We start from the raw sequence: 25,836 nt of genomic DNA, 5'->3' as shown, positions 1-25,836 counted from the left end.
ACAGATTTTAAATCACACGTGTCACACTCACGTTAGAGTTCGGATGCACTTGGCCGAGTCCCGAATGTCCCACACTTTGATGTAGGACGTCGAGACAGTGAAGACCAAACTGGAGCTGTAGCGGACTGACACCACGTTGTTGGGGTGACCAGCCAGGGACATTATCTCCTGACCCGTCACCAAGTTCCACACCTTACAGGTCCGGTCTGCAGGAGGACACACAGCCTGTCATCTACTACATTGTTTGAAAAGCAGGCAGCGTACTCTCCAAAGGAAGTCAAAACTGAAGCACAAAAGCTCAGGATCAAGACCGGGATATTCTGGTCCACAATGCATTCTCATTTTAACTAAACCAGACACAAAGCACATGGGGACAAAAGCTGATTTATCTGTGGGTATGACTGAGAATTACAGTCGAGCTGCCTGCCTGTTCTATTACTTCAGGGTTTTCTGTTTAAAAGCTCCTGCACCATGCAAGTTCTGCTCTACAGTAAGTGCGATGCCACTTTATTTCATTAGCTCCTTTTCTGGTATGCAGTGCAAATGAAAATCTTAATTAATTCCTTTCAGGTTTTATTTGCTGTTATATAACAGTGCGTCAAAATGTATAAATTACTAGAACTGTAACAAGACACGCGATGCATACTGATGAAAGACAGAGGAGAGTGAAGTAGGTAGAGAGGGAAGGAGGGAAGGAGGGAGGGAGGAGGGGAGGAGGGAGGCGGGAAGGAGAGAGGTAGGAAGGAGCGAGGGAGGGAGGATTGTGAGCACTGACCTTTGGATCCAGTGAAGAGAAGGTCATCGGTGCAGTCGACACAGAGAACAGCTTTACTGTGTCCCTCTGCCACGTGGACACACTGCAGAGTTGCTGAGCGGCTGCTCTTGGTGGCTGGCACCGGGTTAATGACGCCCCTGGAAAACACATACACACATCATCATCATTATCAATATGTGCAGTGTGGACATAATCCTGCCCAATAATCGGAGCACAGATGTAAATCACACCCATACAACCAGAGGCATGCACGGCATGCAGCTCTCATGGTTGATCAGCATGATGCTGCAAAACAAAAACAGAAAGGAACGACAGTAAAAGTCCAAGGGAAAATGAGGAGATAGTTGTGAGCAGAGTCACCCTTATTATGCTGAAGAAGAAGAATCTAAAAATACCACTTTACCTTTGAATGTTCACGTAACAGATTAAAAAAAACACACCCGGGGAGACAGAGACAGATGATCATTGGAAAGCAGAAGTGCTGGATCATCAGGGGGAAGCAAGTTCAATAGCATCACAGGAACCAGATCGATCTCTAATTGGGTGTTCGTGTTGACAAATTGGCATCTGATAGTGTAATTGTACATTCACTGCGTGATAGCACTTGTATCTATCAGTATCAGGAGCAGCAGGGCGAGCTGGTGGTGTGCCACAGATCCACACATCAATATTCGGATTTGTCACACAGAAAGTGTCAGTGATGAAGAGAAGAGGGTAGGCGGAGTCCACACCATGTGCAACTGTGTTTCAGATTGACCTCAGCCCTGAGCACCACTGGTGGAGTCGTAGAGGAACACATGACGAATAAAAAATAAAGTTGTACTTGGGTTGTTCGGACGGAGGAGGGGAAACACGGCAGAGGGTGTGGTTGGACAGGTGGAGACATCCATCCATCCTGGAGTGCAAGAGAGTATCCCATAAACCTGAGAGCTGATTATCTTCTCATTAAAACACTAGTTCCTGTTCTTATCAAGTTCATGTTCCTTGTCAGTCATTATTTAGTACAACTGCACTTTAAGAACTAATTCTAGTTTGAGATCATTGATCAGAAATTATTTAAAACCACAGTTATCGTATAACTTTAGTCTATACTCTACACATCATACCAGTGGTTTAACAGCTCTGAAATAATAATGTTTTCTATCTTCTATGCAGCCACTGATTTCAAGTCACATCAGATCTATATAGTCTGCTTTACTGTAGTAGTGTCCATGACTTTAACACAACTTCTTTTTGCTTAAAAAAATCATGTTAAATCTGACAGACATGTATGCGCAAATACTTAAAATTATCAGGATAAATGTCTGAAATCTTGGTGTTATTCCAACTACAGCATGAAGACTATTGGGTGAAGGACATCAAAGCCAAGTGTTGGTCACTGTGCGGAATTGGTGAGGTAGGCAAAAGCTGTTGGGGCACCACTGTTAACAACCAACATAATTGCATTGTTTTTGAAAACTCTACGTTTGCTACAACCTGTTGGCTTGAATAAATTTCCCATTACATTTATAAACGCTGAACGGGTGGAAAAGAATGGCTGCATGGAAGATGAAACATAAATCCTCAGGCCTGCCCTTTGTAAAATGATCTGCAGAAATATGTTATGACAACACTAGTATGGTCACTACAGTGTGCACCCAGGATTGCAAAAAACGACATACTAACCAAAAATGATGACAACACTGCACTCCATGATCAAACATGTGCTCGTACATATCAACATGTGTGCTTCATGGCTACATTAATAGGAAATGCACTGCAACTTTGCAAATGAGACATTGGTCCAGCATTTAACAAACTGACAGATTTTGGAGTGCAGGGGTCCAGCTCAAATCTCTCACCGTGTCAGGCTAATGTCAATTTTACTTATCTTCACTTCTTACTTATCCTGCAGAACACGCGCAGTACGCCCCAGATACCCTGTCATACGGCTAAAGACGACGACGTGGTTACTGGGACGAGCGGTCGGGGGGACAGGAAGTGGTGGGCTGCTCTTCGGGTTCCTGGTGACTGGGCTGTGAAGAAGACAGTGGGGCTGCCAATTAAGCCGCAGCATAATTAAAGTGTGTGCTAAGCTGTTTACACACTGCTGGCAGAAGTGTGGGAGGACTGCATGAAGACAGAAGGAGGACGCATATGCTGCATTCACGTCATAGGGGAGCAACTGTCAGCACAGCCTGACAGTAAAGTGTTTGCACATTCAAACTCATCTGAAGGTATGAAGGTGGCTGAGGCGTCCTGCTCGATGCGCTTCACTGTGTTTATCAGTTATAATATTTCAGAGCAGCCAGTGATAGAGGTATGTGTCTCACCAGAGATCCACAAAAACATGTGATGAGAGTTGAGTGGAAATATGTCCGAGGTGGATCAGCAGACTGGTCCCAGCATTAAGTCATTACAAGTTAGCAACCCAAGTCAAAAGCTTAACACAATGCATCTTTCCTCTGTAAAATGGCAAGGACACAGTTTTCAGTTTGAAGATGTAAATAATAATGACATAAAACAGGTTTTACCTAAGTATCAAAACTACAATAATAGCCAAGCTTGTGTGAAGTTTAAAGCTCACTGCACACCAGTGTAAAAAAAAACAACAACAAATTAGTTCCTTGTCCATTAAAAATGTCATGTTTAGCCTGAGGGAGGTGGCAGAGTAAATGCCGTATTGTAGCCTCGGGGGTTAATTCTGTGTATGCTGTCCTAGTGGCCCAGTGGACACAACACATGTCAGGTAATTGCAGCAGCCTGGTTCAGGTCTGGTCAGAGACCTTTTTATATATATATATATAAAAAAAGCAACTTGTTCCCTCCGTCTTAATTATCCTCTCTGTAAAATCCCCCAAAGCCATGTGATACTGTAAGAATGAGTTATTTTGTTTGCTGTGTGCATAAGAATGAGTCATTCTCCGTGCTGATAGAAACCTTTGTTGTCAGGCAGTGGTCTTGACCTCCATTTTTTGAATTAAAAACATGGCATTTACTGGCTTTTCCTTATGACATGAATGCAGCAATATTCAGTTCTCATATTGACCACATGCACAGACTTACAGTACCATGCATGTGTCCAACAGCTTGTGTGTACAAAGCACAGAGGTAAGCGTGTGCATGTCATGCCAACAGAAGCTTTAAAGGGACAGTTCACCCAAAATTCAAATTTCACTCATTATCTACTCACCCTCATGTCGACTAAGAGCTGTGAGAATTTTCAGAGTCCTCCGTGCCTTCTCTGAGTTACGGGGGGGTCCGCGCAGCAGTATTTGTCCATATAATGGTTGTGAATGGTGCTCACTTTTCTTTGTCCAAAAAGAATTTCCCTCATGTCGGGGCTTCAATACCAGAGGGACATTACAGACGAGCAGTATGGAGGTATTTGGATGTTTTTTGGTGTGTCTTTTTGGACGAAGAAAAGTGGTATCCATTCACAACCATTAAGCCTGGTTTATGCTTCTGCGTCGCGGCGACGGCGTAGCTATACCGTTGACGCAGACCCCTACGCGGACCCTACGCCGTAGCCTGACGTGCACCTCCAAAAAATCCTGACTACGCGTCGCGACGCGAACCACAAGGATTGTGATTGGCCCGCTCAGAACATCAGTGTGGTAATTCACCCGTTCAGCCTCGACTGGTCAGACAGACCACCTCCGCAAACGTCTTCTCCGTCACCTGCGCTTCAATGTTTGCAATAAAAGCGTTTGTTTTTCAGTTGCCACTGTTTACTGTGACCGGAAGCAACGCGTTCCCTCGACGCAGTACTTCGAATGCTAACGTATAGTAACTCAGAGAAGGCACGGAGGACTCTGAAAATTCTCACAGCTCCTAGTTGACATGAGGGTGAGTAGATAATGAGTGAAATTTGAATTTTGGGTGAACTATCCCTTTCAGAAACTTGAATACAAAGACTAACTGAATGATTATTACCCAGAGGTAGGTTATTATCATAAAATAGATCCATTTGTCTGCTATATTAAGTCCTCTGCTGTGTATTCTGAGTTGTCAGTGCATGATCAGTTCACTCAGCACTTTCTACCTCACTAACAAGAATCAACTCTGAAGACAAAGACAGGGACAGGACAGAGATATTTCTTCAATAATGAACATGTTCAGCAGCAAAAGGACTGATAAGCAAGTTGAACACTGAATTTGAGTCAAATGCACCAGAAGTGAAAAGAGAATAAATCTCACCAATTGTCACCATTATGGCTCAAAGAAGTTAACCAGGAAAAAATATGACTTAAAATTCAGCATAGAACTTGGCAGGTCAAAGATTATCACACCAGGTCCAGAGCATCGTTGATTTAGTTGAGACCACATGCTTCTCCAAAGCAGGAAACGGAGAGAGGAAGTATTAGTAGAGTTGAAGTTGAAGTTATTTCTCTCTTTTTTTTCTCCCCCGGCTTTGCAGCCCACGACGTCGGCACAGAGCTCTTACTGTTTAATCTCCTTGACCTTTGCCCTGTCGGCCGATGCGTGCGCCTTGTCATAGGTCTTCCTGCGAGAGAGCGGCGAAGGCTCCGGAGCTCGCCTTTCCACCCCTGGCGAGGTTCTGGAGCCAGAACTGATCGTTCAGTTTCATCAATTCGTCCACAAACAACACAAAGACAGTATGCAGAAATAATAATAAAAAACAACAGAAGGATGTAAAAACAAACATAAAATAATGGCAACAATTACAGTAGGAGATGAGCATGCAGTACACACAGAAACACAGTTACCTGAGGTTTAAAGTCCCAAAACAGAGGTGGGTCTTGGTGGCCAAGCTCATGTTTTAACTACAGAGGATACTGTGCAGGTTTTAAGCTTCGCTAACATATAACTGCACTACTGTATCTGCTGATGGATCACTGTCAGCCAAAGCTCTGTTTTACACTCAAGTCAATGTACACTCGGGTTTAAAGCATGGCCTTTCACAATCCAGTTAAAGCAGCCTGTTAAAATATTTGCTTTCATTGCATCACTCAGCTCTAATAAGGGATTAGAAGGATAGTTTAGGAAGCAATAACAAGTAAGGCATATAAATGTTAATATTTGCTCCAGTCTGCATGCTTTTACCTAAAAGAACTCATCAGGTGGAGGAGGATACAGTCATTTGATGCAAGGAGACTCATGAATAATGTGAAACAACATTAAAGGAAGCAGAGGATGTAGTGGCAACATCAAACATGCAGGCAGCAAGTAGGTAGCAATTAATGTGTTAGAAAAGAGTGCCGGGCCTGGACTTACATGCTGCCCATTTTAGAGGAAAAGCCGGGGGAGAGAGCGGTGTAGTCCCTGACTGATGAGCCTGACGTGTCCGTGTCTCCTCCCCCATCCGGTGTCTCTGCCAACGGCAGCATGGGACCAGAGAAGTCTGTGGTGGGCGCATCAGGGGCAGAGTCAGAGTTTGCGTACAGCAGCTCCATCTGAGTGGTGGTCCTCCTTCGAGCCTGTGCAGCACAGATACAGGGAAGTTAGAATGAAAAAAGTACTGGTGAGGTAACGATTTCTGCAGACACTGAGGCATAAACGCAATAAACTGTGCAATACCTTATTCCTTGTTTTGGTCTCTCCGCAGAGTTTCATGAGATCTGATGCTAAAGTGCTGGAGGGAAAACATGAGTTTTATATGTGAGTAACTATAAAAACACACTTGACCTTTAACAAAATAGCACAACAGCCTCCAACTAAATCAGAGAATAAGATGAGTTCACTCAGCTTTAAACAAAGGTACAAAATATTCCAAATTAAAGATAAAATCAAATGTAGTCACAGGTAACAAACTACATGAACATAATGCAACATTACATACAAGATACAAATCACATATGTGTTACATGTAGATCACAGTCCCACATAATACAGCGTAAAAATGAATAAAACACCTCTACATCATGAAATTATTATAAACAAACATGATGAAGACATAAAATATAAAATATAGACATAAAATGATACTATAGGCTATATCATGAAAACATACCATGATAGTAAATAGTACAAAATGTTGTAACAGCCACATTATTCTAGTATGTGTCTCCCACTTCTTCCCTGTTGGGTTTGAAGTTATAATTTTTATTGCTGATTTTTATAGTTTGAATTTGTGTAACATTTCTCATTTTTCAAAATAGGGCCAAGGGACCAACAGGGGTCTTTGAGGGGGATTCATTGAAAAGTCCAGCAAAAAGGGGGAATTGTTTAATTTCACTTTATTTATATCCTTAAATGATAAAAATTTAACTTTAAATGACATGTGGTCTAATTTGTGTTGGTGTGAAAAAGTTGAATATAATATTGTAACATAAAACATTCTGTAATAAAACATATTAACTCACGTTCCCTCGGCTGAAGGGCTCTGGGCAGACTCATCACTGCTGCTGTCGTCTCCATTTTCTGTCAAATTAAATCAATGAATATTATCAGGCGTAGAAAATTCCCTCTTGGCTGATATGACTGCTAAATGACTTTCTGTTCACTTCTCCTAAAACTAAATAATTCATCCTTTTTTTTCTCTATTTCACTAAAGAGTGAGCAGTTTTCTCTTTATTATCAAAAAAGAAGGAGGGAAGCAGATGAGGGCGATGTCAGCGCAGTGCCATGCCGTTTTTATCCACATCCTCACTAAGCTCGATGGGATCAGATGGATTGAAAATGGTGAGAGGTCAGAGGTCAGACAGCGGGCCAGGTGGGGACGGTTATAAAGAGAGAGATGTGTGGTAAAAGATAAAAGACCCGACATGAGGCGACAAAGTGGAGGAGTGGAAGGAATGATTAATCCGCTGCTCCTGATGGGGACAGCTGACCAACACGGTCCAGCTGAGCTAACAGTACATCCATGTTGATGGTTCCTGTGGAAGGGTCCGGGGTTAGCAGGGCGCTAAAGCATGGAGGCTGTAGCACATAGTGAGCTAAGAGGAGGAGGAGGAGAAGGAGGAGGATGTGTCCAGATGAAGGGAAGTGAAGGGCTGGCAGACAGATGAAGGGAAGCCTGGTTGAATTGCACCTCATGCACCTGTTCATGTTATGTTTAGTTAGTTTTCAGTGCAAAGGGAAGGAACCATGCATCCATAACACAGATAAGAGTCTAGTATGGTTTCACTTACCAGCAGGGATGTTACCTAGCTCTGAAAAAACATAAGAAAACAAAAAAGAAAAAGAAAACGTGGGGGAACAGAAAAAAGGCAATGCACAAATCAAAAACACAGTCCCCCAAAATTCTATAAAAAAACGAAAGGAAAATAAAGTGCATCTACGGTAAACTGAGTGTCCTGCTGAAGAGAGGCTCGCAAAAATATGTAAGATTAAAATATTGACAAATTTGGTTTCATACAATTTTATTACCAAATGATAATTGGAGCCACTTGTGTAACAATTGGTTCAGCTTCTATTCAGCAGAAGGCGCCACCACAAGAGCATCTCAATAAACCCAAACATGCAAACGACCAGTAACTCAGTCCACTTCCTGGAAGCAGCTAAGAGATGTGTGGCAAAAACCAAACTGATTCATGAAAGAGGTACAAGAACATCATCACCAGCCTCATCCCATAGTTAAATCTGAACCCCACTTTACATGACGTGCTTCTACAGTACTGACACTTCCAGGAGGTGGGCTGAGTTAGACCACCAGGGGTCCTGGTCTGTGTTCTGGTCCTTTTTTTTTATCTCCACTTCCCCCTCGACCCAACAGGTGCTGCCGTTACCTTGCAGAGCGTTCCCCAGCAGGGCGTCCAGCTCCGGGTTGAACTCTGCCTTCTCCTTCAGCATGTGAAAGAGCAGCTGGTTCTGTGTGGCGCTGGTGATCTCTGTCTGTTTCAGCCTGCCCTCCATCACCTTCACCTGGGACTCCTTCTGAGCCGCCTGCAGACCCTGAGAGGACGCAGATGTTTCACAGTCATTGTGGTCACACAGTCCATTTTATCTCTTCATCTCTATTTTTTAATTATAGTACCTGATAGAATCATACAGAAACCTACTTCAATAGAACATTATAAACATTGTACCATTGTTTATTTCAGAGCAACGCGTTTCGCTCGCTTGTGGCTTCTTCAGGCTCACATATGAAACTAAGACATTTTAAATCTTTTATGAATTATGATGAAATTATTATTATCAATTTTAACTGTTTTTTAATGAAATTATAAGCATTACATTATTAACTTATTGGCCCTTACAAAAACATTTGCGCTATTCCAACTCTTGCCAAGTTTGCATTCTTGTTATGGGGCTGGTACAGTATCTGACACAGGTGCAGCTTTTTGTGCTTCATCTGGTCATTATCAGTGCTGGTACCTTGTTAATGGCCATTGACATGAAGTGATCGAGCAGGAAGCGAGCCTCTGCCAGAGTGCAGGAACCAATCACAGCAGAGACGTCCACAGTGTCTCCCTCCTCCTGGAGACAAACAGGAGTTCAGAAGAGGCAGTGAGTTGTGTCTCATTCACGTTTGACTCGGTCCATCTAATTGACCAGTTTCAGTTTTGATAGTAAAGTGTGATCATGGTTAAGGTTCCGGCTCTTTCACCTTGGTCTCCTCCATCTGCATAATGTTGGCCTGACAGTCCGCGATGCTGTCATTGATGTAGTCTATGTTTGCCGTCAGCGCGTCAACCTCTTCGTTGAGGGGAGGCAGGGCCTTCTCGTCCTCTGGCCCCTCCCTGAGCAGCCGGTCCCTCTTCCTGATGACCTTTTCCTTACGCTTGGTCAGCTCCTCCCGTTGCTAGAGACAGACAAAGAGGACAGGACAGCTTTACATTTAGTTTTGTTTTTGCACCCGACCGATGATGAGTCACGCAGCGACAAGATGATAGAGCAGTTGATTAAAGACCTCTCCGAGTTCGGGATCTGACACAGAAACAACCAATCAGTTTTTAGTGGCTACAGCTGATGATAAATCCGTTCATTTCACTTTTAGATCCCAAGGTTCAGGCCCATCCATCACTGGCCATGTCACCTTTAACATTGCCTTGGCCCATGAGAGTCTCTCCAGTACCACCGCTCTCTCCTCAAGGTTTGCAGCTTTCAGAATGTCTTTCTGATGATGGATTACTACTCCGTAGGGGAGGTGAGGTTTCTATCCACAACCACAGCGGAAGACACCTCACTAATGTTAGATCATTCAGACTCAGCAGAGGTTTGTGTAGATCATAAAAAGCTGTTCACAAGTCCAACACCTCTATATTTCTGTACTGGAAACATTTAACTGGGAAAACAAGCAAAGCACCTGCATCTGATGTCAAAAATATACAATTCTGTGGATTGCTGTTGAACTGTACTGTACATTACACTGTGTGTGCAGGACAAGCTTTTACACTCAAGAACATTACTTTTTTTTTCGAGGTAAATTCATGCAAAACGGCTGATGCGCGTTCCTGTCGGAGGCTTTTTCGACAAGAAGTCTCTGCATTTGCCTCAAAAACAACTCTGTCTTGTAACGTTCCGTTATTATCTCATAGCGTGGTGAATGTGCAGGTCCCAACTTGTCCATGAGAGCGTTTTGGAGTTGTTGGATTGTGTATTTGATGAGTTTGATGAGGGAAACCAAGAAATCCCATTCGCCTCCATAGCGTAGCTCTGAGCAGCTCGCGGCTCTGCTCCCCCGCTTGCACCGACAATTAAAGGTAACGAACCTATTCTTAAAACTATAGGGATTATGGCAATGGGCCAGTTTGCCAAAATGTTGAACTATCCCTTTAAAGTGTTACATCCTCTCCTGAGTGGATACACTGAAGATCTTTGGTAAAGCTGGCTGTTAGAGCAACAATTACACTGTAGCTGTTGCTGGCTGTTGACTGCAAACTGTGTAAATAGAGTGGCAAGCAGGAAACAGCATTATTGTCTAAAGGCAGGTGGGATCATCTCCATGAGGACAACAGCCCAACAAATAGAGGACTTTTTCCTCACTGGCCTCTGACCTGTAGCTCCGTCGGGAGCGAGCCCATGTTGGTTTAATAACATAAACCAATCATCCGTCTTGTGTAGGTGTGTGAGTGGGATGTCGTGAGGTGGGGGTCACCACAACATGACATTATAAATCACAGTAACTGCGCAGTGCTGCAGGACTTCACCTTGAGGAGGCGGTTCATGTCGGTCTCCATGTTGGAGATGGTCATCCTCTGCATGATGACGTCAGAGACCCGCCGCTCCAGGGACTGCCATTTATTCCGAGCGATTCTGGTGGAGTAAATACCCGCTGTACGCCTGTAGGACAGACTTCACACACACAGCACCAGTCAATAAAGTTATTGATTAATGCATCAAATTACTCAACACATCTGTGTACATTCAGGAATGCTGTAAATCAAGAAGCTATAATGAAAAAAAATGTGCAAAGACGGGTTTATGTGACATTTTAGGGGCTGGAGATGAGCAGTACAAGGCACATTCAGGCTCTGTCTTTGGATGCCTTCCATATTGACCCACACACACTCACCGAGTACCATTGGGAGCCGCATTGCCCGAGGAGTACATGCGTCCAGATGGAGGTCTGTGGGCGGAGTCCTGGACTGGCTCTGAGAGGTTGACCTTCCTGATGACCTTACCTGAGGTGGGCCTGGCCTGCCTCCTCAGAGCCGTCACCTGACAGGCAAAGGCAAACGCAAGAGGAGCATGCATGAGAAATATTGCAGGAATTTCAGCCTGTGGCATGTATGTGTAAAACCACAACTGAACAAAAGCTATGTTTTCCAGACAGTTTGGTTTGTTTTTTTGCCCACAATAAATATTGTTTATATTTCTTATAATATAAGAGTGCAGGTGCAATTTTTTTAACCTTTTTTTTTTTTTTTTTACCATGCACCCAGACTGTAGACACTTTTTTGGAGTTGTGTGCATATTATCCACATGTTACAGGCAGAACGTGACCAGTGACTAAGCGCAATTTAAATACAGCAATAAATAAGGTAAATAAAGCCACAATCACCTCCTCAGTCTTTCTCCTCAGAATGAGCTCCTGCTGCCTCTTCTGAGCCTCCAATAACTTCAGTTGATGCTGAGGACGAACAAAGAAATTACAGTGTCAGCAAAATTAATTCACTGAAAAGATTTAAACTAAAGAGCGGCCGATGCTGATGAGGCTGAGAACGACCTCCCCGTCACCGACCTCTTGCTTGCGTTGGTCTTTCTTCAAAGAGGCGATTTCACGGTTTCTGCGAGATTCGTTCATCCTGTTCTTCTCCTGTTGCTCCTTCATCTGCTTCATGAGACGGACCTGCAACAAATAAACATTGTATTACACACACATATCAAAAAACTTGTATTTTGCTGTGACGTATCTTCAATTGATGGATCATTTCTCAAATCTAAAATCTAATATAAATCTGAAATTTGAAAGCTCATGTGGATTACTGTCTGTCCACTGAGTATCCTCATTAGTTTTGTGTCTTTTTGGTTTTCAATGTGTGATGGAAATTATATTACAAAAAGACAGTAAAGAGATGAAATGAAAAGATGCCACAAGAGGTAATAAATAAATTAAAATGCTGGTTCAGCTACATGTTATGTTATGTTATGTTATGTTATGTTATGTTATGTTATGTTATGTTATGTTATGTTATGTTATGTTATGTTATGTTATGTTATGTTATGTTATGTTATGTTATCTTATCTTATCTTATCTTATCTACATTTAAATAAAGTGGAAGACAATTCTTCCAGCATGAAGAGACACAATGGAAAACACAGCCTCAATTTCCCACTAAAGACATCACAGTGCAGTATTATCATGATCAGCCTATGTGATTTATCAAACCTTTGTCTTCTTCATCTCTGCCACATCCATCTGAAGCTTCTTCAGCTGCTTCTCGTACTGTGATTGGTTCTTGAGCAGGCGGGCGTGCTCCTTCTGAGCAGACTGCAGCTTCTGCATCTCCTTGTTCATCACACTCAGCTTCTTCTCATATTCAGCCTTGATCTTGCGAGATTTGTCCTCTGTGCCGCTCTCCACCGAGGCTGAAAGTGCATGGCACAAATATAATGGAAAACTGATCTTCTATTTAAAAAAAAAGAATTTAAAAGGATGTAAAAAGTTACATGTCACATAATCAGTTGTTCCTATCCTGACACTAGTATCTGAAATGGCTCAGACTGTGCCTAAAATACTGGCTCAGGTATCAGCGAGGTCGGGGTTTATGATCTCTGATCCGCTATCACGTAATGTATTCATAAACTATTGTTCCACAACAACAGAAACTGTCAGTTTTAATGGAAAGGAGTTGTTCTTTGCTGCTCCAAAGCAGTAGCTTACACTGGAAATTGTGTTGTGCTCCTGTTTTAGAGTAGCCAGGGATAATAGATTTTTGCTACATGGTGTAGTTAAATGATCAACAATCAAGCAACATTTAACAATGTAAAGTCCCACAAGTCAAAAGAGGACATTACAATCTGCTCTAATTTCATAGGGTAGCATCTTTATAAACAGTTTATGAGTGGGTGCTAGTGTTGGGACAATAGTGTAGGGATTGTTATTTTTTTTCTTTATTCATGTCATGGTCAACAGTCATATCAGACAGTAAAAACAATTCCCTCAGGTATCACAATCCATATGATGAGGGACTGGGTACTGGGTAGAGTTTCATGTGCTGCAGATACACACATATTTTCTGTGATGTTTATTTCTTGTCAGAAACCTTGATCCTCAGTTGTCAAAAATCTCTTTTTTAAGTTAGAGAGCCTGAAATCTCCAACACATTTTTAATATCTGTGTCAGACAAATCTTTGATCCAGCAGTGCTGACAAACACAAATGTAACTGTCATCATCTGGCTGCTGGCACAAACATTCACAACTGGATTTAAAGGATTCTCTAAAGTCAGAAGCTGTCGAGTGATTTTTTCCCCCCCTCATTACTCAAGAACAAAAGCTGAGATGAGGCATTTGAATTTCTTTTAAATCAAAGTAGGACAAGCGAGAGCTCAAACATACTTTAAGACTGAAATAAACTGATCAAAAGGAGAGATGTTTAAAAACAAATCCATCAATGTCTTTTGGTGGATGTTTTTATCCAAACCACCTGAGTGTGATGAATACATACATACAGCGGTTCCACCCACCCACCACCACCTCTGGCGTACTTGTCTTACTCATGTTGTGGAGGACGCGGTCCCGCTCCAGCTGGGTGTCCCTGATCTTGCACTGCAGCATCATCAGCTTCTGTTCGTACTGCTGTTTGAGCGTGTGAAGGCGTCGCTGGCTGTTCTCCAGCTCGTCGATCAGCTTCTGCTTGATGGCGATCTCACAGGTGATGTTGGCCAGATCTGCCTGGAAGTTCTCTGTTAGACACAGATCAACACATTAACCTCAGGTTAGGGTTGATATCCATTACGTTAATGTTTACTCCTGACCACAGCAGCAACAACAATGCAGCAATGGCCCAACCTGTGGCCCTGTTGCCTATATTATATAGAAGCTCATCTAGGTGACATAATCACCAAATTGATATGTAAATATTCCATCCATTCATTGGCTGAAGGTCAAGATAGTTAATTCCTTTTATAAATCATAAGTATGATTGACAGCCTACATTACTAATATGACAATGCACGATTTCACATAGCGGGTGTCAGCCCTAGTTACAGTCACACATCTACGTAACGTATGTCTGACAACGTATCGGTCGGCTCTGTGTAGTTACTGTGTTGGTTCTGGCCACACCCACCACAAACAGGCTGGACACCATCTGATCCAGACAAATTACATTTGGAAAAGTTGAATCTTGCAGTTTTTTGAGCAGTGGTTTTCCTCTTGGATGTACAGTAATCAGTAGGGATTTACTTCATGAAACACCCTTAACTCTCATCAGTCACTAAAACAACAATTTGTGCAGTCCTTATGCCAAATCACAGGCATTTCTCTGTTTTTTTAATGCATAAACATTGCACCCTGTGTAGAACCTTCTGTTTTTAGTAGTATAGCTCTTCCTGTGCCGTCTAGATGCCGAGGGAATAGGCTTATGAGTGGACTCATTATAATTATTACTATTTATGACTGAGTATCTATTGCTGCAGCTGTGTTTCAGCCTACGATCAGTTGTTCACTGATGCTCTCAGTCACCTGATCTTCATACCTGTTCAGGTATTTCCTCACCATGTAGAGACATGTCACATTAGTTTCTGCTCAGTGGAGCAACACTGAGGCAGCTGTGGTGATGACAGATTATTTTTAGAATATTGTACAAATAATGAATGTGTAATGTAGGTTTGCTATATTGAAGTTGTACTTAATTCAATGTTGCCCAGTTCATTTAAGTTCGGATACTTGACACTTTGATTTAATAGATCATATAATGACTAAGATGAATCATTTTGATTTGGGTGATTTTGTTAAAATAGAGTTTAAAAGTAAAACAAATACAGGGCAGGTCATATATCTAGCTCAGGTGTCTTGGTTTGAATCCTGACTTCTAGGTTCCCACCATAGATGTGATAATCATACATGGTTATGACTAAAAAACATGGTTTCCCTGGCTGCAGTATGAGTGGAAAGTGCTTTCAGTTGAGGATCTGTTCTGACAGTGACGTCACAGCTCCCCCTTGTGGACAACCTGCAGACGACTGGAGTGAGTGCATGAGGTTGTTTACTAGACAGACACTTTACAGTATTTGTTCAGAGAAAGAGGAGAAGTCTGACATTGTCCCCGATACCTTTTTCATCAGACTCAGAGTCAGAATCATCAGAGCTCTCCTCCACGTCCATCTCCTCCTCTTCCTCCTCCTCCTCTTCTTCCCCTTCCTCGTGGTCACTGCCCTCCTGGGCCTCCTACATTACGAACACAAAACATTTAAACAGTGTATTTAATGCCGATACAATGTGAAACACAGTATATCACTCACCATGTCTGCATCCTCACTCACTCGCTCTGTCATTTCCTTCTCTCTGTCTTTTTCCTGCTCGTTGTCAGGAATTTCCTCCTTGTTGGCGCTGAAAGATTGAGACATGGTGATACGTCAGAGATCTGGTGCGACTACATCATGAACATTTACTGAGCAGAACACAAGGTTTATCCCAAGTGCACCTTCACAGGTACTGTAACACATAAGTAAACATTAAGCATAATTTTATAGTAGCAATAACAAGTAAGAGAATACAATAAAAGTAACAATACATAAGTGGGTAATAATGTGTCAGTTTCTTTTAGTTGGTATAATACAGTTTTTGTAAAGTCTTTTTGGCAAATAAGCTTTTTAAAGACACTTGGTGCTATTGATTACATAGATTGAATACATTGAAAACATACATAGACAGGCGTCATCTCAGCTGAATACTGAGATGACTCCGCTCCAGTTTTATTTGCTTATTTGTGAAAAAGACAAAAGAGTTTTTTTTTTTAAACAAAAGGAGGGAATCTCATAAGAGTCTGAACAAAACCAGCAGAAGCAAAAAAGCATGGCGTGAATATGCAGCGAACAAAAGGAAATTCATGAACCAAATCCATGAGGAAGATCTGTTGGATAAGTATGTTATCCAAACACAAAGGGGCTCGCAATGTTTGGGTGATGTTCACAGAAAAATCAGCTGGATGGGAAACACAAAAAAGAATTGAGGGATTTGTCATCTGCTGTTATAATACATTTTGCACACAATCTGTAATAAATGACAAGGATACTTTTTTTTGCCTGTGTGCTCAACCATGACGCACCTTCAGGTCCTTCAACAGTAATAATAGGAAAGGATAAATGTTTTCATAAAAGCATAAACTAGAGCTTTGCTGCTGACTTATTTCATGATGTCAAATGCAAAGAGATGAAATAGAAGCAAGGATGTAGTGTGAAAGATCAATGAATGTTCAAAGGTTCACACAGAAAATTTAAAAAGAGAGATAAAGGTTTATTCAAAATGATAAAAACGGTGAAGTGCTGCTAGCGTGTTTAACTCCAGGTGGGTAAAAATACCTGCCCCAAATTAATAAAAAGTTAAATAAAATGCTGAATTGGGGGAAGCAAGGGGTAGGAGTGGCAACAGGAGGGTGGAAGCTCTGACAAACCTGGCGTCCTCAACCTCTTCCACCACCTCCTCCCTTTCCTCCCTCTCCCTCTGCTCCAACAGCTGCTGGAGTCTTCACGGAGAGGTGAAGGGTCAAACGAGAGAAGGAAGCAAGAGATGAACGAAGGAAGGAAGAATGGAGGGGAAAATGGTCAGAGGAAGCTCTGCACTGGAAACCCAACCAACGTTCATCCCCCCCAAAGCGCCCAACAGCACAACTGTGATCATTTTCAACCTGGAGCCTCTGATCAACATCTAGACTCTGTATCAGAGAAGATCCCCCGAATATTAGCATCTTCTCCAGGTCTTTCTTGTTTATTAGCACATGCAGTCAACTCCCAGTGGAAATGGGGTCTCAGACTTAGGCCTTAATGTATTTGATCTCCATCCATTCATACTGTAGGTTATTATTTCATGTCTCTATATCAGTCTGTACAAATACTTCCATCATCTGTTAAGCTAAGTGGCATCCCTGTTTAGAGATCAGGGCTAATAGAGGAGCTATTTGTAAGTTTTGGTAATTCTACTTAGCTAACGTCCGCATGGACAGCTGTTTGCTAACTAGTCTTCACAAAAACCTTGTGTTTACAACACAAGAGGCAGTAATAAGTCCTCTGAGTAGATATATGTTCAGGATGGACTGGAGGCTACAGCGACTTGGTGTCAGTGACAGAACAGAAGAACTGGGCCAGAGAGCTAGATGGTTTGCATGCTAACTTCAATACAAAAAACAAAACAAAACAAGTGATAGACAGGGATGCAAAACAAGAAGGGTACTTCCCATCACTGTGGACCGATTTCATTTGTAGAGTTAATTAATTAAGTTTGATTCATTTATTTATTCATTTATTCATCCATTTGAACTCTGCATTTCAGCTGCTCCATATGCTAACATTGGCTATGAAGTAAAACTTAGAAATAGCTCATGTAAGTTTGAAAACTTGAAGATACCAAGATGCAACAGGCAGATGACCGACCCATCATATGTTTTGCTCATGACAAATGACCCCAACTGTCCTGAACGGTATATTTTTACCTTTTCTTTTTCTTCTTCTCTCGTTTCTTCAGCTTCTCCAGGTCTTTCTTGGCCAGTTCGATGATATCAGACGTCTCCTTCTCCGGAGCCAAGAGCGAGGAGGAGAAGGAGCCAGGCCCTCCGTAGAAGGACTGACGGTTGGAGGCACGGGACAGATTCTTCCTTAGATTCTCATTCACAGCTTCGCTCTCCAGGAGTTTGGCTCTGAGGGTGAAAACCAGGGACACAGTAAATATGGTGCTTTGGAGGTTTAATTTATTTGTATTCTATCATAGGCTAGCATATACCAAAAAGTGTATTTTCATATTTCCAGACCGTCACAGTTTGCCCCACTTCAACACTTAACGTCATCAACACTGTGGCGAATATTTCTAACTTTGGAATCCCAAAAATAGTTTTCATGAGTATGACAAATCCTTTTGCTGATTGATCCTAAAAAGCTGTGGAGAAAATCTCTAGGCTAAATTTAAGCACCCACACTTGCCAAGTTTATTGGGGACACCTATCTAAAGCTAATGCAGTCTAAACAGTACAAAAGTCCAACAATTAACTCTGCCTTTATGATTTATAAAGAGACGTTGAACAGTGTTACTGACTGATGCTTCTTTCATTTTGTCTCCATTTATATCAGTGAGTGTAACAAAAGACACACAAAAACATGACTTAACATCTCAACATCTCTCTTCAACAGTTTCAAACCAAACTGAACATTACCACTTTCAGAAAGGAGAGATTACTACCAAATTGGCAACCATGTGTGTTACTACTGTCTGTAAATCTCACCTATTTAGTGTGCAAGTTAAATGCGTCACTTAACCCACATAAACTACAACAACCACGTATTTTTTTTCTTACTCATCACCAGTGAAGTCATGTTTTATATAACTGATCTCAAAAGTGAGAGAAATTAAGTCAAACATGTCTTTAAGTCTAAATAAAAAGATTGAAATAAAACTGCCCTTCATCAGTCAGTGGGTTGAGTAAAGGCTCTAGCGGAAACTGAATAATGAGGGAGTAAAGCACAGTATGAGATGTTTACCTGAGCTCTTCAATCTCTTTGATGTAGCCCTGAATCATGTTTCCTATTTCCTCTGTTCCTCCTTCACCTGGGAGAGTAAAAACACATTGTCAGCCCAGGGAGCTCAAGAGACAAATGGTTTGCTGTTTACTTATAATGTCATAACATCAAAACTGAAGACAACAGTTTTGATGTTATGTGAATAAAAACTTTGGATAGATCCATAGTGCTGGACTGAGAGGTATTACCTGCCCTGGCGAGGGCCTGGTTGGCCTGGTCACTGAGCAGCTGGGTGAGCCGCGCCCTCTGAGCATCGATGGTCTCCTGCATGGCCTTCACCCTCACCCTCAGGTTGCTGTTCTCCGTCTGCAGCATGGTGTTCTCGTGGAACATATCGCTGAAGCTCTCAGCGCCATCCTCGCCCACCAGGCGCTTACCCTGCAGGGGAGGCGGGGAATCCAAGTGACAGTTTAAAAACAGAGTGACAATAGTGTTTTTCAATGGAAAAAAGGTTTGTTTCTACAATCAAAGAGTAATGATAATTTTCTATTCCTCTCCCTGCCTCTTCTTCTCCTCCCCTCTCCTCACCGTCTTGTACTCCATCAGCTCCATCTGTAGTCGAGCTATTTCAGTCCTCAGAGCGCTGATCTGCTGGCTGGCCTTGTCCTGGTTCACCATCACTTTGTTCTTGATGTTCCGGGCTCGGTTGGCATATTTAAGAGTGTTCAGCGTCTCCATAAAGTCCCGGTCAGACGGGCTGATGCAGGCGATCATCACTGTTTGGCTTAAAGAAGAAGAGGATGGTTAGTCATTCGTGTTTGGCTCAGCTTGCAACTGAACTCGTATACTCAATGATGCTGAACAATTTAATATCTTCATATAATAAATATGTATTTTATTCAACTAAAATAAATTAACATTTATATTCAAATTACCAAAGTTACCTTTTCATATATGAGTCTGGGTAGAACAGGAGTGTTAAAGTAAACTGTTTATTATTTTATTATTCGTAAGTGTCAAACTACTGTTCTTATATCATATTATCCATGTTCTACATTCTGCATTTCATTTCTGCACACATTCTAATTGAGATCAAATGTAACTTTAAAACAAATTATTATATGCATTGCATTTCTTTTTTAAAGCAGAAGTGAGTGATATATTTGTGTTAATATAAGTCTTAAATAGTTATATCTTCCGACAGCAATCACTTACATAGAGTGTTTGGACTGAAACACGGGTCTGTCAGTCCCTCTGCTCTGCTCTGAGCCGAAGAGAAAACATTTATCGTATCCTACAGTTTTTATCCAATGAGGAGAGAGAACAGCATGCAGGGCTGTGTGTGCAGCCAAGGAACGCCGTGAATGTGGTGACGTAGCGACGAGGACTGTTATGGTGCGTTCAAGGAAACTCGTATTTTTCCGACCGTGAAGTGGTACCAGTTCGATCTGGTACGAGTTCACCGGTCGGAAGTTACGAGTGGCCGTTATAGTGACTTTCACCGGTAAAACAGGTCGGAAAAACACGAGTGGGTTGCCTGGAACGCTACAAAGTCGTAAGTTGTGACTTGAAGCTGTAATTTACGATTTCAAAAGCCTGCCTGGAACGCAGCATTAGCAAAAACGACCGGATCACTCACTTCTGCTTTAAGTCTACAGATAATTTCAAATTGAAACCTGTGACAGGACTAAATAGGAGTCCTCTGGTTGTGACAGCTTGATAAACTCAAAACCCACAGAGATTGCACAAGTAAATGTACAAACCTGTTTCCTCCTAAAGAGTCCTGCAGGAGTCGGGTGAGTTTGGAGTCTCTGTAAGGCACATGTGAGGACCGCTTGCTCCGGTCGCCCAAAGCACTGATTACATTCCCCAGAGCGAGCTGCAGCAGAGGACAGAGAGAGTATTTCACGTTCAGACAGAAGTTAATGTAACAGGAATTCAAGCCTTTATGTCTTTGCAATTCACAAGTTAACTAACAGAGTTTGTGACATAAACTAAGTGTGTTAAATCCTAAAGGTTTTCATTTTGTTAAACGAATATTTACATAAAAAATTAATTAATTAAAGGCAGAGAGCCAAAATCGTCTAACACAAATAATTAAACAATTTACAAAGTCCCTGTCGGATCACCTTTCCAGCCTTGACCACTAAAATTAATAAATATTCTAATGCCCCCTCCCTGAAAAAACAACCTTACAGCTCTTTCAAGATATGATATAAGATATAAAATCCTATTGAATATTAAATAGATCTACTACTTTTAAAGTCTACTCCTTCTGAGATGGTGGAAACATTTAGAGAAGACAGCCACTAGATGGCAGCACCCCTCTGGATTATCATTCTGTGACCGAGGAGCAAGTGGGAGGAGGAAGCTCACCAGTCCACAGTTGATGGAGATGCCCTCTTTGGCTCGGTCGCCCGTCGCTCCGGTTCTCTTCAGCCTCTCAGAACCAGCCAGGTCCACAAAGTGAAACTTGGCCGTCAGCGTCTCGTACTCGTCCATCTCCGAGTTTCCATTGGAGACTCTGTTGTCAGTTTCATTTTCTTGCTGATTGACAATAACAAACACAAACTCTGTTAGTGACGCAGCAATACAACAGTGTTTGTCTTTATCTTGTGAAGAATTACTGCACAAAACAAAAGGACACCAGCAAAGACGCCTACTCTTCCAGAGGGAAAGAGAGAAGCATCGTGACAAATGTTTCTGCTCTCTTTGTGCTTTAGTAAGTGGGAGTATTTCATATTTCATATTTGTTATTTTCATTTTTCTTTTAAACTGCACTTTTTTGTCTTTAGCTCAGTTGCTGTGTCAGTGAGATGATGTACTAACATTGTCAGAGGCACAAACGCGGACTTGGCACAGGTGGATGGTGAAGATGGCGTGTGATCGAGAGCTCTGGACGTTCATCTGGGTGCTGGCTGTGGTGCGAGACAGAGCGCCCAGCTTGAGGCACTGCATCATCTGGACAGACAGGAAGAGTTTGACATGTTGGTACGCTGGCTGAACTCAACTGTGACACAGCAGGGAAAACAACAACAAATCCTCTCTGACATTAGAGTAAACATGGGAGTCGTAATGCATAATAAATGAATTACAAATGAATGCTAGTAAATCTGAAGGCTTTGTGATGGTTCACATTCAGAGTAAAGCTGCAGTAGAAGTCTTCAGTTACCCATCAAAAATATGGATATGTCTTAATACACTTAATGGTGTTGAGGAAGCAATGTTAACCAGGGAGTGGTTGAATAAACAGTTTTACTGAAGAGACACTTTTAATTTAACGTCACTGATTCACACAGTCTCTCCCTCCTCTACCTCGGCCTCGGAGGACACGGTCCGTGTGGTCACTCCCACTGTGTAAATTCCCCCGGTGGCGTCTTCATGGATCTTGATGTGTGACTTCTGCTTCATGTCTCGTGCAGAGTCAAACAGGTCCAGAACCTCCTCATTATAAAGCTGCAGGGAGGAAAAACAAACAAAAATACAGACCAGTGTAAGAACCACAACAAAGAAGCAAGGTGACAACTCTCACTTATTTCTGATAAATATGGGCAGTAAAATTGAGAGTTGTCTATACTGTATTTGATCATGCTGAATATATTGTAAGTAAAAAACATTTAATACAACAACATGATATTGTTTTTTTTATATATGCAAAAAACATATCATCACACCATCATCCAAAAATCCTCTTACAAATTTATTGGCAGATACGAATACTGATTTCATTTGGAATAATTACGTTCATTAAAAAATAAGTTACTTGATGATGATGGGATTTTTTATTGTGTCCTTATGTGTGAGAAAAATGACTTGTAGAATTAGACATCTCTGCACTACACTATCTCTTTTATGGTGATTTGTGACACATTTTGGGTTTAGATATTACAACTTTGCAATGAAGGCATTTACTGTATGTTGGGTCTGTTACTGTGTTTTCCTACCCTGAACTATTTTTCAGAATACTCCATTACTGTAAGTACCTGAGTCAAAATATAAGACAACAGGTGCTGAATGTGAGAATTGCTCAGGGTCAGTTTGTGAAGAACTATTTGGTAGAGAAAAAGACATTAAGGCCAGAGTCAGTATGAGGAAAGAGAAACAAAAGATTTGCCCACAATGCTGCATCTCTGGATATTTTGAATTATCTGTAAAAAAAAAAAAAAGTCAAAAATTTGATTGACTGCTAACTACGAGCAGAAATGACCTGTTGAAGCTCCAGCTCCTCAGCAGGAATCTCAACACTGCCACAGTCTGATGGACCAGCACAAGTGTCAACTCACATCATTCCTGTTAACTCCTTCCTGTTGGCCAGACCGAGACCCCCGCCCAACACCACCCAACCAACACCTCCTAACCCCCCGATGACAGCTGCTGCAGTCCAATTGTCAGGGTGGATATGTTCTAGTGATGGAGCACTGGTGTCAGAGCTTGTTAAAGGAGCTGTGTCAACAATATAAGCCTGACCCCTGACATCTCTGTAGGGCCTGTCCTAATGCTGCTGAGAGGAAGGTTACACTCTGTCGGTTTGTTTTATAACGTTTTTGGTGCTGAAGGAGCAACAATAGGAGAGCATGATTGTCTCTGTGGCAGAGAGATGGCTCTGTACCTCGAGGAACTGGGCGCTGATCTTGAACTCGGGAACGGGGCTTCCCTCCTCTTGAGCCGCTTGTCGCCGCTGCTCGACGCCTTTGAAGAGGTGATGGACGGCACGGGGGATGATGCCCAGCTCCTCCTCTACGATGTTGACATCAAAGCCCGTTCCCATAGTGTAGGTCTTCCCTGAACCCGTCTGTAAGGGGAGAAGAAAGATGTCATTCAAAAGAGCAGGTACTGTACACACAGTGCTGGCTGCTGCTCATGCATGTCTGAGAGACGAAGTCCTGAAGTCAGGATTGACTCCTCTAATTCATCTGCTATTATTATTTTAATGGAATGATTGTGCTAACATATTTCTCTTTTGTTAGAAGTTGTCTTTAATTCATTAAAACTTTAGTACCCTTTATTTTTTTTACCTAACATTACTATTATTTAATATTACTATATTAATAGCACCTTCGATTCTACACAAATTAATAGTCAGTGAAGGTTTTATTTGTGTTATTAATTTTTCGTTTTTTTAGTCTATTTTTGTGACACAATTTGTAATTGGCTTCACGTTATCACATAATTTCTGACCAACTGCTATAATTACTTTATATGAATTACTATAATTACTTTTTCAATGTATGACTTTAATCTGCCATCTACTTTTTCTGATTTCTAACCTTTCCCAGAGTTCCTTCTGTATGAGTTCAGTATTTTCACCTACAGGCAGCACCATGACTTTTTCAATGCAATTATTTTCAAACATGTGATCTGTTGTTGCTCAACTAATTCAGGTTATTGTCAGTGGAGACGTTGGGAACTGTAACCAGTCCATGTCCTTGATTTCTCTCTCATTTCTTACTGTTTGATTTTGCTAACTTTAACTAAGAGAAAAAGAAAATAATCAGTTTATTCTTTTTTTTAGTACTGTCCCTCAGTCTCTCTTAAAATAAACTAAACCAGAATTTTGGACAATCCAAGGTACATTTGATACGACAGAAGTTTTTTTTTTACTCTCCTCTCCTCTCAAAATCATGGCTGTCTGTTTATATCTGAAACCAAACTGGGCTGAGTTCTTGTGATGCGGCCGAGTGGGTCGGTCTAAATCTAGATTAGTCCCTGTAAAGCCACAGAGGCAAACAGGTCTGATGTGTGTATGGCAACAGAAGTAGGCCAGCACTGACAGCAGCACTAACTAGGGAGAGGAGGGTTATGGACACACATTAAACATGTAGAGCTGGCTGCCTTAACTGTGTGTGTGTGTGTGTGTGTGTGTGTGTGTGTGTGTGTGTGTGTGTGTGTGTGTGTGTACTGTGAATAGTGTAAGTAATGTGCAATAGAAGCTCGATCACCACGGCAACCTAAGCAGTAGGGGAGGTAATGGAAGGGGGAAGGGGGAGGGAGGGTTGTTAAGCCCAAACTTGCATGTTATTTCCATGTGATAAACTTGGTGGCGGAAACAAAAACAGCAAGTGAAGTGGAAGAGATAGAAAAAAAGAAAAAAGTAAAGCAGATTCAAACCAGTTCAACCACACAGATTAATTTTGTCTGATCAACGGAGCAAACACCAAAGATTTAAAACAAATAAATGTTTTAGGTTGGCACCTGCACCCGTAGAAGTCAATAATCAAAACTGATTATTGGACCTCAGCTCAATGGCCACGTGTCATTGGATGAACAACAACACAACAAAAACATTAGCGCTGTCCATGAGGTCAATTTGGCTTTATTGTGGGACACACTCCCATTTCTTGATTTCTTCAAATCTTCTCAAAAAATCTGGGTTTCTGTATTAATTATCTCATCAATGATTCACCATCAAACAAATCTCTGTACTATTGATTTTGATTAATCTATTCATTTATAAACTTATATAATTCCGTTCCTCGATATCTGTTTTCATTGTCAAGAAACATTTACCCTGTTATTTTTTTCCCCATTTATTTTCTGTGTCTGTTGTACTTGTTGGGCTTTGTTAATAAAATGCTAGAAGATTAATCTCTGTAGATATTGCAACGGTGGGCTCTCAGCCAGTAATGCCATTAATACCACGGGTAAATCCCAAAAGTGTTCTTAAAGATCCGGAGCAGCAGCGGCACTAATGAATGAGCCGGTGTGCGAACAGCAGCTTTTTAGGACCCATAAGAACTTTGTAGGATTATGAGGCCTGAGCTCCCTCGTGATTGAACATTCAGCTTTACATTCACACAAACATGAATAAAGAGTTCTACACTTTGAACCAGGAGACTCAGACTCACCAACCAGGGCTGACTGACACATACAGTACATGTATAGATGGAATTATATTTTGCTCACATCACATCAGTTTTAACAAATGTCTGAAGTCCAAATATATGGTTCAGTCCAAACTACAATTTAAAACTAACAAGGTTACACAATATATTTTACATGTGTTAATGTAAAACTTAACAGTAGAATCCGGTTTACTGCATTAGACATAAATGTGTATGCTTTA

At 41.6% G+C, this 25,836-nt stretch overlaps 1 protein-coding gene across 4 annotated transcripts in view; it reads right to left on the bottom strand.

The window, feature by feature from the left end:
* The window catches only part of LOC310986841 (kinesin-like protein KIF21A), a 54,525-nt gene that overhangs the window by 6,478 nt on the left and 22,211 nt on the right, over nt 1-25,836 (bottom strand). The window contains exons 3-29 of one of the 4 annotated variants that reach the window (XM_083972931.1): nt 23,383-23,565; nt 22,089-22,229; nt 21,603-21,734; nt 21,150-21,320; nt 20,537-20,652; nt 19,362-19,557; nt 19,022-19,211; nt 18,795-18,861; nt 17,756-17,959; nt 15,570-15,657; nt 15,381-15,495; nt 13,821-14,009; nt 12,492-12,691; nt 11,844-11,951; nt 11,664-11,732; nt 11,175-11,320; nt 10,810-10,954; nt 9,267-9,461; nt 9,035-9,136; nt 8,446-8,611; nt 7,849-7,869; nt 7,081-7,138; nt 6,296-6,350; nt 5,993-6,195; nt 5,202-5,327; nt 776-912; nt 32-206 (exon numbers count right to left, since the gene is read on the bottom strand). In XM_083972931.1, coding sequence (XP_083829057.1) covers nt 32-206; nt 776-912; nt 5,202-5,327; nt 5,993-6,195; nt 6,296-6,350; nt 7,081-7,138; nt 7,849-7,869; nt 8,446-8,611; nt 9,035-9,136; nt 9,267-9,461; nt 10,810-10,954; nt 11,175-11,320; nt 11,664-11,732; nt 11,844-11,951; nt 12,492-12,691; nt 13,821-14,009; nt 15,381-15,495; nt 15,570-15,657; nt 17,756-17,959; nt 18,795-18,861; nt 19,022-19,211; nt 19,362-19,557; nt 20,537-20,652; nt 21,150-21,320; nt 21,603-21,734; nt 22,089-22,229; nt 23,383-23,565 — 3,698 coding nt within the window. The remainder of the gene's footprint in view (nt 1-31; nt 207-775; nt 913-5,201; nt 5,328-5,992; nt 6,196-6,295; nt 6,351-7,080; nt 7,139-7,848; nt 7,870-8,445; nt 8,612-9,034; nt 9,137-9,266; nt 9,462-10,809; nt 10,955-11,174; nt 11,321-11,663; nt 11,733-11,843; nt 11,952-12,491; nt 12,692-13,820; nt 14,010-15,380; nt 15,496-15,569; nt 15,658-17,755; nt 17,960-18,794; nt 18,862-19,021; nt 19,212-19,361; nt 19,558-20,536; nt 20,653-21,149; nt 21,321-21,602; nt 21,735-22,088; nt 22,230-23,382; nt 23,566-25,836) is intronic. The other 3 variants (XM_083972932.1, XM_083972933.1, XM_083972934.1) reach the window with 3 other exon arrangements.

This window comes from Trachurus trachurus, assembly GCF_905171665.1.
Source record: "Trachurus trachurus genome assembly, chromosome: 6".
NCBI classification, from domain to species: domain Eukaryota; kingdom Metazoa; phylum Chordata; class Actinopteri; order Carangiformes; family Carangidae; genus Trachurus; species Trachurus trachurus.
This window is presented reverse-complemented; position numbering and strand designations above follow the sequence as displayed.